General features: G+C 40.3%; 1 protein-coding gene across 19 annotated transcripts in view; it reads left to right on the forward strand.

The window, feature by feature from the left end:
• SUSD1 (sushi domain containing 1) overlaps positions 1–14,323 on the forward strand; it is a 69,604-nt gene that overhangs the window by 41,765 nt on the left and 13,516 nt on the right. For 7 of the 19 annotated variants that reach the window (XM_080637499.1, XM_080637495.1, XM_080637493.1 and 4 more), the window contains one exon: positions 2,212–6,058. The exons of 4 other annotated variants lie outside the window; for them this stretch is intronic. In XM_080637499.1, coding sequence (XP_080493625.1) covers positions 2,212–2,350 — 139 coding nt within the window. In that variant the 3' untranslated portion in view covers positions 2,351–6,058. Of the gene's footprint in view, positions 1–2,211; positions 6,059–7,911; positions 14,317–14,323 lie in introns of those variants that run through there. 8 more of the 19 variants (XR_013958732.1, XM_080637506.1, XM_080637505.1 and 5 more) reach the window with 6 other exon arrangements.

A 14,323-nucleotide genomic window follows, 5' to 3' on the forward strand; every position in this document is an offset into this window, starting at 1 on the left:
TCCACTCTGAGAGTGGTCTTCTGTGCCTTGAAAGGTCAGGATCTTGCAGCTTGGAAGCTGGGAAGTATAGAACAATGATCAGTTAAGATTTTTATTTGGCATTCTGAAATAGAAAGAGCTAGTCTTCTTCAGGGCTGGAGAAAGTAGAATTATTTGGATTGTCTGTAGTTGTCTAAATTTCAAATCAGCTCTTACAATCTAGATTCCAAACTAAAGATTTGATGGTGTCTGTCTTTTTCTAATGAAAGAGAGGGATCTCAGGGTTGCCTTGACAATAGGATTTAGTGGTAACTTGAGCTTGCAGTCTTGATTGTTTTGAGTTTTTTGGAAAAACATTGTCAGATTCAGTTTTGACATTTGAGGCAGAAGGACCATTAACTAACTGCCTTTGTGTGTAAAGCAGCACACCTGGCAGAGGGCTTATTGCAGGAGGAAGGGTATCCCTGGGCTGTCATGGTCTGAAAGGCTCCTCAGTTATTACAGTTTCTCTTGTGAAAATGTGTCAGAGGTATAGAAATACTTGATGCTAATTGATGTTAAATCAGTTAATTGATTTAACATCAATTGATTTAACATGAATTAGCATCACAGTGATTGGAGAGCTATTTAAGATAATAGACAGTACTAGAAGTTTCATGTGTAAGTCTAAACTAGTGAGTGAGTATAGAGAAAATTAGGTACTGAACTTCCATTTCAGTCTTCTTTTAAAAGGAGTGAGAGCAAAAAAGACCCATACTCAGGGAGCTGAGTACATTGAGTACATTTGACAGGGGTCATGCTGTAATGTAGTGTAATGTTGGGGGACGTGACTTGATAATTCAACAAGTATCTTTTAGGCCCATGTTCCCCTGTACTGAAAAATACTTCAATCTGTTTGCCGATTTTAGAGAACATCAGTCAGAATCCTTTGCAGAAATTAAAGCTGCCCCATCTCAGTAGGAGGCAGAGAAGGGAAATCCCAGATGTTAGTCATGGGATTCACAGTGCTCACAAATAGATGTAATGTTGATAAATAAAAAATACTCTTAGTTTTAAATAAGCATCAGTTTAATGCATTTCTGATTAAGAAAGTAATTTGAAAAAGCATGGAAAGTCAGCCTTTCGCCCTGTCTAGTTGTAAAGCCATGGCCCTGTTTTAGGCAATGTACTCCCAGAAGGATGTGGCACATCAGGAAAAAGGGACAGAGGAACTCAACAAGAGAGAGATGAGGTCTTTCTGATTTCTGATCTTCCTGATGTAGCTACAACTACAATAATGTGCTGGTAGGTTGCCTAGCCTGGCAGAGAAGAGACTGCCAAAACACATGATAAACAAGTATACAAAAAGCCATTATACAAAGACCAACTTCCTCCTGTCTGTATTTCCTGTGATACGTGTACCATCCATGGGCATTAATACCTGTGTGCTTCTGAGCAGTAGGAGAAGGGGCGTGGGAACAGATTACTGTAAATGCTTTGAGGCTTTAGCTTCTGGGTAGTCTGCAAGAGCAGGTTAAACATAGTCAGGAATGACACAGCTACAGCTGGTCTAGCCATGGCATCAGGTGAATGGTCTTGGATTATTTCTTAGCATCCCTGTAAGCTTTCCTGTTCTGCAGCTTCTGTCACAAAAAACTGCTGTATTCACCAGCTTACCACATGTCTGCCACCTCAGGGGTTATATTACCACAGTGGGACAGATTGTGAATTCCTACTATAATGATTGCTGACAGAAGTTTTAACTGCTCCTCAGTGAGTAGAAGTCTGACACTGGATTCACAAAATGCACAGCCTGACTACTGATGTCCTTAGATATTATGAATTTTTTCATTTAAAAAAAAAGCATTAGCCTGTAGTTGTTATTATTTAGGTGCTTTGTCACATACTCACTTGCTTCATTCCTCTTTTAGTTCGTTTTATGTGTGATGCCCATAAGGACAGTGTCAAAACTTCAGCTTTCTGAAGATCTGCACTGGACATGAGTGTTGTCAATGCCAAGGGTAACATAGGTCAGGTAGTGATCAGACCCTATGGGAATGCTTCCTACCCATCTTGCACTAGCTGTAATGTTCAGAATTGATACCAGCAACCTTAGGTCTTCAGAAAACTTCAGAAACTCTGTTATTTATCTCATCATTACGAATGATGCAAATTCTCTATCAGATCAAGACTTGAGTCTTGAATGTTTTTTAACTTTTTTTCTTTTAACTGGATTTTTTTCTCTTTCTCCAGCTCTTATCTCCACAACACAGTGAGCTCCCCACCTGCTGCTTTAGCCTGCGAGGCTGTGTATTTATCTGCCACAATGGACACAGCACAAATAGGGATTACATCGTCATTCCTAGAGACTGAAAACGTCTCTCTTCTCTGATGTGTTAGCCCCTGAAGTCAGCATAGAGAAAACACACTCTTCTTGCTAAAGCCAGCATCTGTTGAATATGGATGTATCTGCATAGCATATAGATACTATAGCATGGGCAGTTGAAATGTGTGTTACTGGAAGAGAGAGATTTATTGTCTCCCCTTGTTTTCAGGTGGTGTGGTATGTGAAGGAGAATCTTCCCTCACAAACAGGTTTGTGTCAGGGATATTATCATGCATCCCGCGTGTTGGACAAACGCTTTCAGCTATTCCAGCCACATGAATGCCTGATAATGAGTGTCTGTATTGTACTTTATTACATGAATAATCCCCTGATCCATTTGAGACTGTTGTGAGGATCAACTGCTACTTCACATACCGTAGGACATAAACTGGTCCATTACGAGAAAAAGCACAGATCACTGCTTATGTCAGATAAAGTGCCTGTTGTATTTCCAAGTATAAAGGTAGAAGATGTTCATCAGTCACTTACTAGTAATGGTACTTCAATAATAAGTGCGGAGTTGTTAGCCATAAAATTGTCACATTTAAATAGTGTCAGCAACAGATGTGTTCCAAAGGCATTGCAATCATTGCTCATAGCAATTAGCAATAATTGCAAATAATATACCAATCTATAAAACTGCAGTTTGCCAAAAAGTTGAGTAGCCTTAATGGCATGTGAAACTAATTTAAGTAAGGAGCTACCTGTGTTAAATGCAATTTTGTTAATCTCTGTTCTATAATTACTTCTGAGTAGAGTCATTAAATCATTATCTGGTTAATGAGCTGGTGTGTAACATCTGGTTAGAGTCACTTAATAAAGTACAATTAACTGATTTCCTATGGCATATTCCCAGTTAATATTTTTTCCTTCTGTAAGAAAGAATCAAATCCCTTTGATTATTTGCACTCCTGATCAGAAGTTGCTTTGAGATATATTAGCAAAATCGTTCTGTTAACTGGTGAAATAAAAAAGCAAGAGTTTTGGTTTTTACCTAGTTTTTTCATTTTTTTTTCCAAGTTATGTTTTGTGGTTTTTCTGTTTGAATATTAATAATCATACCAATTTTTGGAATTCTGAGTGTTCCTAATTCCTGCTGGCTTTATAATTTTAGACTGGTTGTGTATTCCCTTTTTGATGTGTTAAAAGGGTATTTTAAAGTGTAACAGCAGACTTCATAGGAGAGAGGAATTACAATCAAATTTACATGAGAGAGTTTTTAACTGCTGTGGCTAACTGGGGGTTCTTTTTCAGATCTGGCCAGATATAATTTCTGTTATCCAGCTTTTCTACTGCTTACTAAATCTTCCTTCAAGTTCAGAAGTTTTCTGTAGTTAGTAACTGAGTAAGAACACCTTTGTCTATGTTAGTGATTAAGGGTTGGTAATATTTTCCTTTGCTGATTGAGAAAGAACAGCTTAACTGTTCATACTGTGAAAGAACAACTTAACTGTTCATACTAGGCTACTGTTACTTTTTTTTTTTGTTTCTTCTGTGGAATTCATTCTCACACATTCTGCTCATAATTTCCTTTCTCAATGGAATAGGTTGCCAAGGTTTGGCGTAGCGGCACAAACTGCACCACTTCATTCTGGTTTATTCTCCTGCTGGTCCTGGAATAAAGTTCATGAACAGCTGTGACTGAGTAAGGGAGAGCTGGAGAGGAAGGAAATGATTTGAGGAGACAGACATGACATCCTCTGTTAAAGAAAACTTCTTTTACCTTTTACTAAGACCAGCAGTGTTCCAGTACATTATGCAGGACCAGGAGCAGAAAGTCCATCCTGTCAGTAGGTGTAGTTGGAAAGTTAGAGGTCTTCATGTAACCTTCAACAAGTGATTTCTTTTCTGTGTGACTCTTCTTTACCTAGCTTGTCTTTTCATAATGTAAAGTTTTCAGAGCAAGGTTTCTTCTTAACAAATACCCACACTTCTGCTTGGGCTTACATAATGTATGTAATGAGTTGTTTGAGCATCTCTGCACAGCAGAGCAGTGCAGCATATGGTATTATTCCGTAATACCCAGGAATAGACCAATAAGGGAGAAGCGATGAGGTAGGACTCCCTGCCATCTTAAGTTCTCCAAAATAGCTAATGTGCTGTAAGTTTCCCTCTTTCCCTCTGTAAATTTCCCCCTTTCCCTCTGTAAGTTTCCCCCTCCTCTGTCACTCTTGCTAGGCTCACTCTGGCTGTGAGCCTGTGTTCATCTGTCATATACTTATCTTTCTTCAATCTACATCTGTTCCAGTTTAATGCGAGAAGCATAGAGAAATAATTTAGCCTTGCGCTCCTCAGATAATTGTTCAGATGTTAGTTCATCTGTTGTAGTCCTTCCCTTTCAGAAACATTGCTCTGTGGCTCCCAAGCTTTCCAATTATATTTTTAAAATTCTTTTTAAGGGAAAGTAAAAAGATTCAAACAGTAGGAAATTAAGATGTAGCTAGATTAGGAAAAGGTTGTTAAAAGTTCTACTTAGAAGAACTATTGTGGGACCGGACAAAAAGCACTATATGAAATTATAGTGGCTGTAATTAAAAGTACAGTTATAGAAACAGGCTAGTACAGTGAAATTGTACAGCTAATGATGGCTAGTTTTCTGATATTTCATCCATTGTGATGGAAAGGGTGTCACTGCAAAAACGAACTTTTAGATTTCTGATTTACAAAAATACTTCATAGGAAAAGATAATCCTAATAGGTGCCACTTTGAATGAGGCTTTGGAATTAGAAGTGTGTCTTTAGGGGTACTTTTGTTGCTCAGACTTATAATCCTTATACACTTTATGGAGTGATCTAGTGGCTCTGTTTTTTACACATAGCATCCTGCCAAACTAGGTGCAACATTGACATAATCACACCCTCACAGTTTGAGAAATTATACAGGCATTTCTCATGATCCTTCGCTGCTGTTCGTTGAGTTAACATTGAAATTCTCCTTTTTCTTCCAATGTTTTTTGCTCTGCTTCCTCAGATACGTGTTTCACATCCAGGCCTAGTAAGGAAGAGCCAACTGAAGCTGGTCTGCCCCTCCTTCTGATCTGTTCCTATTCATGGTGCTATATTGAGAAACTGATTTCGCTACACACCAGTGTCTGCATTATCTCTGAAGTGTTTTAGTCTATAGAGGAAACAGGAAAGTGTTAGCCCTGGATAAACAATTCTGTTTAAGCTTAAGTCAAACCATTTTTTATCTTCTATTTTGTAATAGTGAGATAACATGCAGGTTACTGTAAAAATCCAGCATTTATGCATGTAATTGTAATGGTGTGTCAAATGAAAAACCTTTTATTGTAAAATACACTTTCTACTACATGTCCCTTAAATCTTCTGGTGACATTTCTTTGTTCTGGGTATGATAGAGACAGCCAGAAGCTATCCAGGCTTGTTTGTTTGTTTCAGTATTTATAATCACAATCAGTTGTATGTACAGGGCTAGATCTGAGGGCCAGTATGCTCCTTGTTTCTACACATGATCTCAGATTTAAATGTTCTTAGTCACCATTCCTTTTTCCCAGGTCTTGTACTTTTTTGCAGAGCCATGTGCATGGCCTTCTATGATGGGGCTTGGCCTTCTATGATGGGGTACGGAACTGATGGACATGGGTAGAGCAGTTGATGTCATCTACCTGGACTTGTGCAGAGCCTTCAACACTGTCCCACATGACATCCTTGTCTCTAAATTGGAGAGAAATCAATTTGATGGGTAGACCACTCAGTGGATAAAGAACTGGCTGGATGGCCACACGCAAAGAGTTGTGGTCAATGGCTCGATGTCCGGCTGGAGACCGGTAACGAGTGGTGTCCCTCAGGGATCGGTGTTGGGACCGGTCTTGTTCAACATCTTTGTCGGTGACATGGACAGTGGGATTGAGTGCGCCCTCAGCAAGTTTGCCGATGACACCAAGCTGTGTGGTTCGGTTGATACGCTGGAGGGAAGGGATGCCATCCAGAGGGACCTTGACACGCTTGTGAGGTGGGCTGATGCCAACCTTATGAAATTTAACCATGCCAAGTGCAAGGTCCTACACCTGGGTTGGAGCAATCCCAGGCACAGCTACAGGTTGGGCAGAGAAGAGATTCAGAGCAGCCCTGCGCAGAAGGATTTGGGGGTGCTGGTTTATGAGAAAATGAACATGAGCCAGCTTCAGTGTGCGCTCGCAGCCCAGGCGGCCAACTGTATCCTGGGCTGCATCAAAAGGAGCGTGAGGAATTCTGCTTTCTGCTGCAGATTTTCATTAAATTCCCTTGAAATTGTAGGTTTACTCAGGTTCTCAGTCCATGCCACTTCTTTCTAAATGTAGTACAATGGTGTATGCTTACATTGGTTCAGAATTTTCTCTTACATTTTAACTCAAGCCGAAAAGATGAGAACAGACAGACAAATACATTGTGCATTTTCACAAAGAGATTGAAGGGAGTAGCTGTAAGAAGGATTCCTAGTATGGCCACAGCAATCACAGAATCCCAAGGGTTGGAAGGGACCTCAAAAGATCATCAACAAAAGTCCAACCCCCCTGCAAGAGCAGGGTAACCTAGAGTACTTCACACAGGAACTTGTCCAGCTGGGCCTTGAATATCTCCAACGTAGGAGACTCCACAAGCCCCCTGGGCAACCTGTTCCAGTGCTCTGTCACTCTCACAGTAAAGAAGTTTTTCCTGACGTTCACATGGAACCTCCTATGCTCCAGTTTACACCCATTGCCCCTTGTCCTATAACTGGACAAAATCCAAAGATTCTTCAGCAGTACTATTATTTATCCACTGTCTACACAGGTCATTGTGAAGCAAGGTAGGTGGGGATTTCCAGGCACACATTGCCTTTGTGGCAATTTCCCTTTCTTGTTCGAAGATGAAATTTCATCTTTTTTTTTTGTTTGTTTGTTTTTTTGGTTTTTTGTTACGTCTTACCAGATTTTTCTATTGTTCAGTTCAACAGCATTTGAGATCATGTAGTTAGGATCCTGCTGATCTGTTCTGCTTTCTGCTGGGACTCCTGAGAGTTTGGTTTTTCATCCCACATCCTGATAATTGCCATAGCAGGACTGATTCATGTTTCTCAAACAGATCAGAATGTTTGAACAGATTTTCATGTATTAGCTTTGGGCATTTTGCAGTGAAAAGCCATGCTGTCTTTGACAAGGTATAACAAGTGTTTCTTTATCCCATAATATGGTTATAATAATAATTCAAGAGCCCGTTCTGGCTTTGACCAGATTCATCCTCCAAAACAAAAGGCAAAGTTCATGCATTGAAAAGGATTGCATTTTGAGTGACAGAGTAAGTCTTAAAAGACAATGACTTTGTAATCACAGAAGTGATGAACCCAGAATACTTTGTAGAGTATCAGCAAGCAAGAATACTACTGTAGGATGATGCAATTTATTACCATTTAGATTTCACTCTGTTTTGCCTTTATCCATAAACATGTCCCAGCAGATGATAGTAAATCAGTGTGATGGTGAAATACTTTTGGTTCTGGGTGTTTTATCTGGTACCTGGCATTTCCTTTCACAGATATTTTCCTTGTAAGTCTGCCTTGGGTATTGAGTAATTGCTTTCTGTTTTAGTTATACCCTGAGATGCTCTTTCTGTATGGATAAAGTCTCTGAAATCAGGATATGGTTCTCCATCAGAGTAATGGCCTGGTGAAAATTGTTGGAAGTGCTCTGGTACAGTGTGTGGAAGCTGCAATACCTAAAAGAGACGCTATTTCATGGTTGGCCCTCCACGCTCTGGGTATCAGGTGCCCTTTTTTTTTTCTTATTTTTTTTTTAATTTCCATTTCCTTTTGAAAATCTTAGCTCTGCAGTCTCTAAGAGCCTGGAGTGCTTGCCCTGACTTAAACTCCTATATCCCTTTCCATTGTTAAGATATGCTTTACTGCGATTGGCTACATGCCAAGATTCAGAGTCATGGAGTCATAGAATCTCTCAAGTTGGAAAGGGCTCATAAGGATCATCAAGTCCAACTCCCTGATCCTTGCAGGATTACCTAAAACTAAACCTTATGATTAAAAGTGTCATCAAGATGCTCCTTAAACTCTGACGGGCTTTGTGCCAAGACCACTTCCCTGGGGAGCCTGTTCTAGTGAGCGACGGCTCTCTCAGTGAAGAACCTTTCCTAATGTCCCATCTGAACTTCCTCTGACACGAATTCATTCTATTTGCTCATGTCTATCGGTGATCACCAGACAGAGGTCAGCACCTCCCCCTCCACTGACCCCTGCTGCCCTCATTTTTGTGCTTGGGTCACTGTCCAAGTTTGTGTTAGTTGAATTCTGCATTGCTTATGGTAACTGTTTCAGTTTCACCATTTTCTAAAGAAAAGAGCTTGTTACAAATTCTCTTCATTTTCCCATAATAATGTCTTTGCCTGCAGGCACATTCAAGAGGAATAGGAATCACAAAGTCATCAAGTTTGGTGAAAGCAGGTAGTTGAGAAAAACTAGAGTCCAGCCTGTATTTTTGTCAGATACCAGAGAGTCCATTGCACAAGTAAATGATGTTACAAGTGCTCTGTCCATGCTTTAGGAAACATGCAGTGCAGAAGAATCCATTGCACAGTCAATTTTCTCTCTCTTGCATGTAAGCAGGAGTGAAAATCTTTTACTGCTTAGTATGTGACTAGTCTCCTGTGCATGCTAAGAGCTGAGCTCATTTAACAGCAATTCTGGAGTTCTGTTAGAAATTCAGGTCATTTGAAAGATACAAATCCAAGGAAAACCAGGCTTGGTTGAGCCCAGTGTTCACAGATCTGTTTGTTATCTAAACTCTTTCAGCATGCCTGCAGGCTGTTCTCTGCAGAGAAATTTAAACAATTACGGAGTAGTGTTTTTTTTCAATACTCATTTGCAGTCTGTTAATTCTTAAAACCTGTTATGAGCATCGGAAAACCAGTGAAGCTGAAAGTGGCTGTCACAGAGAATCACAGAAGTGTTTTTCACTAGAAAAGAGCAGTGACATTCTCCAAACTCATCTCTCTGAATTGAAGAGAAAAAAAAAATCAATGCAAGTGCAAGCTTTCCTTAAGTATGTCTTATGTGAGAGCTGCTGGTCTGGAATGATGACCTATAAGCAGAAGAAAGAGATTACAGGCAGACTCAGGCTTCATCGAGGTACGTAGTTACCCAGTACTCTGGAATTCTGCAAAAGATGAACACAGCACAAACATCCAGGAAGCATGCAGTGCATAGGATGTTTACAAGCCAAATCTTAGTGTTCATATGAATAGAGAAAGCAGATAGGTTTATGCAGATGTGCTGTAATGAAGTGATCAGTGTAGAAGATTTTAAATGTGAAGCAAGAAAGTTACTAGATTCATTCAATTTACTTTGAGTCTCAGACTTCTACAATGAGCTTTTAAAGATGGCCTTTAACCATTCTCTTCACGCCACATTCATCCTCTTACACATTTATATTCTTTGCAGAAGCGTGCCGAGCCTGCAGGTACCTATGTCTCTAACGCTCTGTATTAAAGGCTGCTGATTGTGTGTCCTAATGTATGTTAGCTGCAATTTACCATTGGTTTTGCAGCTTACAGTTTATACGCCAATTCCTCTGTTGCTTGGCTCTAGCAAAACTTTGCTGTTTTTAATGAGAAATGAGTAATCTAGGAGAAGTCTTCACTTCAGTCTTAGCCTTTCTCACAGCTGTAGAGATCTGGCTACCAGCTGCTGGGAAATCACAGGCTACAGATACAAGTCTTGAAACTGCAGAAGCAGCAGGTTTCTTTCCAGCCACCCTGGGTGCAAATGACTATAATCAGTCCTTGTTTTTCCAAGTAAACAAGCAGCTTTCAAAACTGATATAAATCTCTCTTCCTGCCTTTGACATCCTTAAACAAACATACCATTCTCTGACTTTCACTTCGTTACCTTTTTATCTTGTACTCATTTTCTCCTACATTACAAGTTACATTTATTTCCCTTTGTCTTTTTCCCAATAGAGTCAACATCCTGTGGGAGCGTATGACACTTTTTTCCCTTTTTGTAGGGAGGGGGGAGTGATGACTCTTTTCTGTTGGGGAAAAACAAAAATCATCAGTTACCCCCTAGGAAATACACTGTATTTAAAAGGTCTTTGAGATAGAGATGAGGATTTCAAATGTGCGTGCTGTGACACTTGCTCTTTTGCACTGCTCCTTTTATATTTCAAATCAAGGCAGAAAATGGGCGTGGATACACTTTGAAAATGGTGCTTTATGTCCAGCAGCAGGACGAGAGAGGGAAAGAAGTGCCTGTTAATATAATTTCAATCCTTATCTTCCAGTCTGATACTAACAAAACTTTGCTGATTCTTCATGATAAATGATTGATCTAAGAAAAATTCCTAGGGAGGGCTGATAATTAAAAAGTACAGTGAAGAGGCAAACTGTCCCGAACTGCTTCAGATCACCATCCCCAAAGAATTGCCTCTTTCGCTGACGGAATTTTGCAAAGGAATTGCTTCTTCTACTGCCAGTCAGTCATTGGATCTGCCTTTATCATGATTCCCTGCAGACTCTTAGAATGCTTACTATCGCATTTAAGAAAGCATTTTTTGGAATCACAGGATCTGCTGCTTACCTAGCCTGTGCATTTCACCATGGCACTCTTACAGATTGTCTGTCTCAAGACTCATGGCTGTTTATCTGTCTAGTGTGTTTGGCAGAAAGAAATATCAGATACTTGCTTTTGAGCCCATCTTCACCAGTAGATTTTTAACCAAGTCATCAGCAAATGAAGTGTGGAGCAAATGACAAAACCACTCTGTTCGCTCCATTTGAGGCTGCCAAAGGCTGCCTTACAGACAGCAACTTTCATATGTGTCAGTAGAGAAGCATTACCACACATAGAATTTAGAGACCAACTAAATAAAGAGGAAGTGGCCTGACACAATTAAGAGGAGTTCTTTTGTGTAATTGTTGAGCTTTTTAAGAAAAACAGTGTCCTTGTTAAGACTGAACATTTCTGTCCAAATAGGTCACTTCCTGACAGAAGATTGAAGATGTGCTGGTTTTTTGAAGCTGCAGTTTTGCTATGACTGGCTCAGGGAGAGTCTTTGTTTCCTGACTTTGTTAGCTTTCTTTTGAGTAGCTTGTGTGCTTCCCTTCTCACTTCCCTTGGAAAAAAAATGGGAAAACTTAATTAAGAAGGAAAAGAATAAGGTAGACAAGATCTTAAGGTATTGCTGAAGTAAGTTAGGGTTTGCTCCAAGGCAGTGCTGATAAGTTTTACTTGGAAGGTAACCCTGGGGTATGTACCTTTAGCAAGAGGAGAGCCTCAGTGTTTCTAATGTGGGACTTGGATACCTGTTTGTGGTCAGGGTTTGTGCATTTGGTTATGCTGCTCTGCATGACTGGGGCACTGGCACCCCTTTGAATCATTTATGGATTCATCCATTTGAAAAATATTGATAAAACCCATATATTTTGAGAGGCTTTTTAAACAAATACCAAGGTTTGTTCAATTAATTAAACAACACAATTTTGCTTTAAAAAAGTAAGAAACATAGATGATGTGGACAAACTGTGGTTTTAGGCATTGCTGAGTTCACTTCTGTATTTGTTTTTAAACTGCTGCTGCTTCTTTGTACTCAGGAAAAATGTTGTCACTACTCAATGCTCTTTCTTCCCTTTGTACAAAAAAACCGTAACGTTTCTTCTGCTGGTTAGCTGGGATTAATTATCCTACACTGCATCTCACTGGGATGAAGAACCTTGTCTCTGGTTCTGAATATAGATAGTTATCTTACTCCCACGCTTGTCAATCTATTCCTGCCTTCATTATCTGTTCTTTATACATCTTTTTTCTGAAGAACTCAAAGCACTTTTCCATAAGAAAGCATGAGGATCAGAGACGTTAGGGGTTGTACTGGCTGCTGCAGAGTGAATTAGTAAAAACACAGAAGTGGAACAGTTGTAGTTTGACTGTCAGTTTTGTACCACGAGCACTGATTTAGACAAAGCTGTCCCGTTTTCTTTTGATTCCTGTCTTTCACAACTTAGAAGGGGATTCTGCCAAATGTGCTTATCTGTGACCAAGACCTGGTTTTCAGTGGCACGATACAGATTGGGCTTATATTATATTGGTGAATGAGGTTACACAAAGTGCTTGTTAATTACAGGGGTATTTCATGTGGATTTTTAGCCACCTTTGTGCTCATGATTAAAGCAATGCATTTTGAGAGTAGGTGGAAAATAGCAATATTCCCTGCTCTAATAATTAATGCACTATTTTTGATCTGTTTGGTGAAAATTGTCTGTGTGAACATTATACTGAAGGGTATTATACCTATGAAAAAATATTAAAATGCTGTGTACTCTGTAGCTGTGTGCCTGCTATTTGTTCTGGGCAAGAGGAGGAGGTCATAGGCATCTGCTAGATCTGTTAGCTTACTCACATAAAGAAACTACAAGCAGAACAACCTGTCTGTATTCTGTAAATGTGATGTCAACAGCAGGCAGTGTTACCTGTGCAGTTCCGCTCAGCCATGACATGGTACTTGCAGTTTCTGTTACATTAAGTTGGATACCAGGTAAACCCATAGTACCCTCGTTTCCACGACTCCAAAGGGTAGTGGGAGACCAAACAGGACAGTACTTGCTGCGGGACTTCACTGAAGTTATCTGCTGTCTCTGATACTCTGTCTGCTAGCATGCGGTACAAGCTGACAGATGCAGAGACTAAAATATCAGAAGCATCTACTAGCAGAGCCTTAAGCTTCGAGCATATGTTTGGGATCTGAATACTGTGGCTACTGCATGACAAATGTCTGAAACTTCTTTGGGCCCAAGGCGGAGTAAGGACAATAAATGCAGCCAAATTTAACAAAACTTCAATTTTTCTTTTCTCCTGCTTTATGAGAAACGCCTCATTGACAACTGCAAAACAGTGCTAAGCTGCAGCTGACAGTCAGCTTTTTGGTCCACAGCAACATCACTGGTGGAAAATACATTTTCAAGGGGAAAGGACAATTACCACTGAAGGAAACTTTGGAGAGAGGCCAGGGTAAAGAAAACTCTTATCACAAGAATATGAGTAAGGAGGGGAATGACTTGCACAGGAGGCGAAGCAAAAGAAAGCAGACAGAATCTGGGAAGACACGATTGCACTTCTGCTTTTTGTGCTGTTTTCTGCAATATCCATCCTTCTTGTGGGCCATCACAGCCGGCAGTGTTTAGTTGTCAGTTTGAGGAGGTAGCCAGACAGGTCATTTGCAAGTCAGCAGCATGTGTGTAGTGATTGCAGCATCATGGTTGCTCAGGGTGTGTTGGTGGGGGGAAACTGGAAGCAGAAGAAATTATATTTCCCAGCAAAATATTTATGTACAGAGAAAAAACGATGCAGTGGGGAGAGTGGGGACAGCTCAAGTAGCCTTTGGGTTAGAGCTCAGATCATAGTTTCTTCTGAACACATTGGGATTTATTTTTTCCCTTCCAGAAATATGGAAAGTTTGCTCCTGACTTATATTTTGCAAAGCTGAGGGGGGAAGCAGGTGCCAGTGGATACCTTTCTAACTGGTAGTTAGAAACTGAACCATCTACCTGATGGTTCAGGCCTCCATCAGAAGTCAGATCTCCTCTTGTCTCATTGAAAGCAGGAACTTCAGCTTGAGTCTCTTCCCTTGCAGAAGGCCTGAATACTATAATCTTAGCCACTTTCATATTAACTGTAGAAAGTGCACCCTCACCCAGAAACTCATGTTTCAGTGCTTTCCATGCTAAGCTCCTTCAGTCACTGAATCAATGAATGGTTTGGTTTGGAAGAGACCTTAAAGATCATCTAGTTCCATCCTGCCATGGACTGGGACACCTTCCACTAGACCCTGTTCCTCCAAGCCCCATCCAGCCTGGACTTGAGCACTTCAGGAATGGGTCACCCACACCTTCTCTGGGCAGCCTGTTCAGTGCTCACCAACCTCTCAATCCCTTTAAGGAAACAAGGCTTTCTGCTGCTTTTGTGCTTTTTTAATTTTCTCTTTTTTTCTTTTTTTACCAAAC

The sequence above is a fragment of the Psittacula echo genome (genome assembly GCF_963264785.1).
Source record: "Psittacula echo genome assembly, chromosome: Z".
NCBI classification, from domain to species: domain Eukaryota; kingdom Metazoa; phylum Chordata; class Aves; order Psittaciformes; family Psittacidae; genus Psittacula; species Psittacula echo.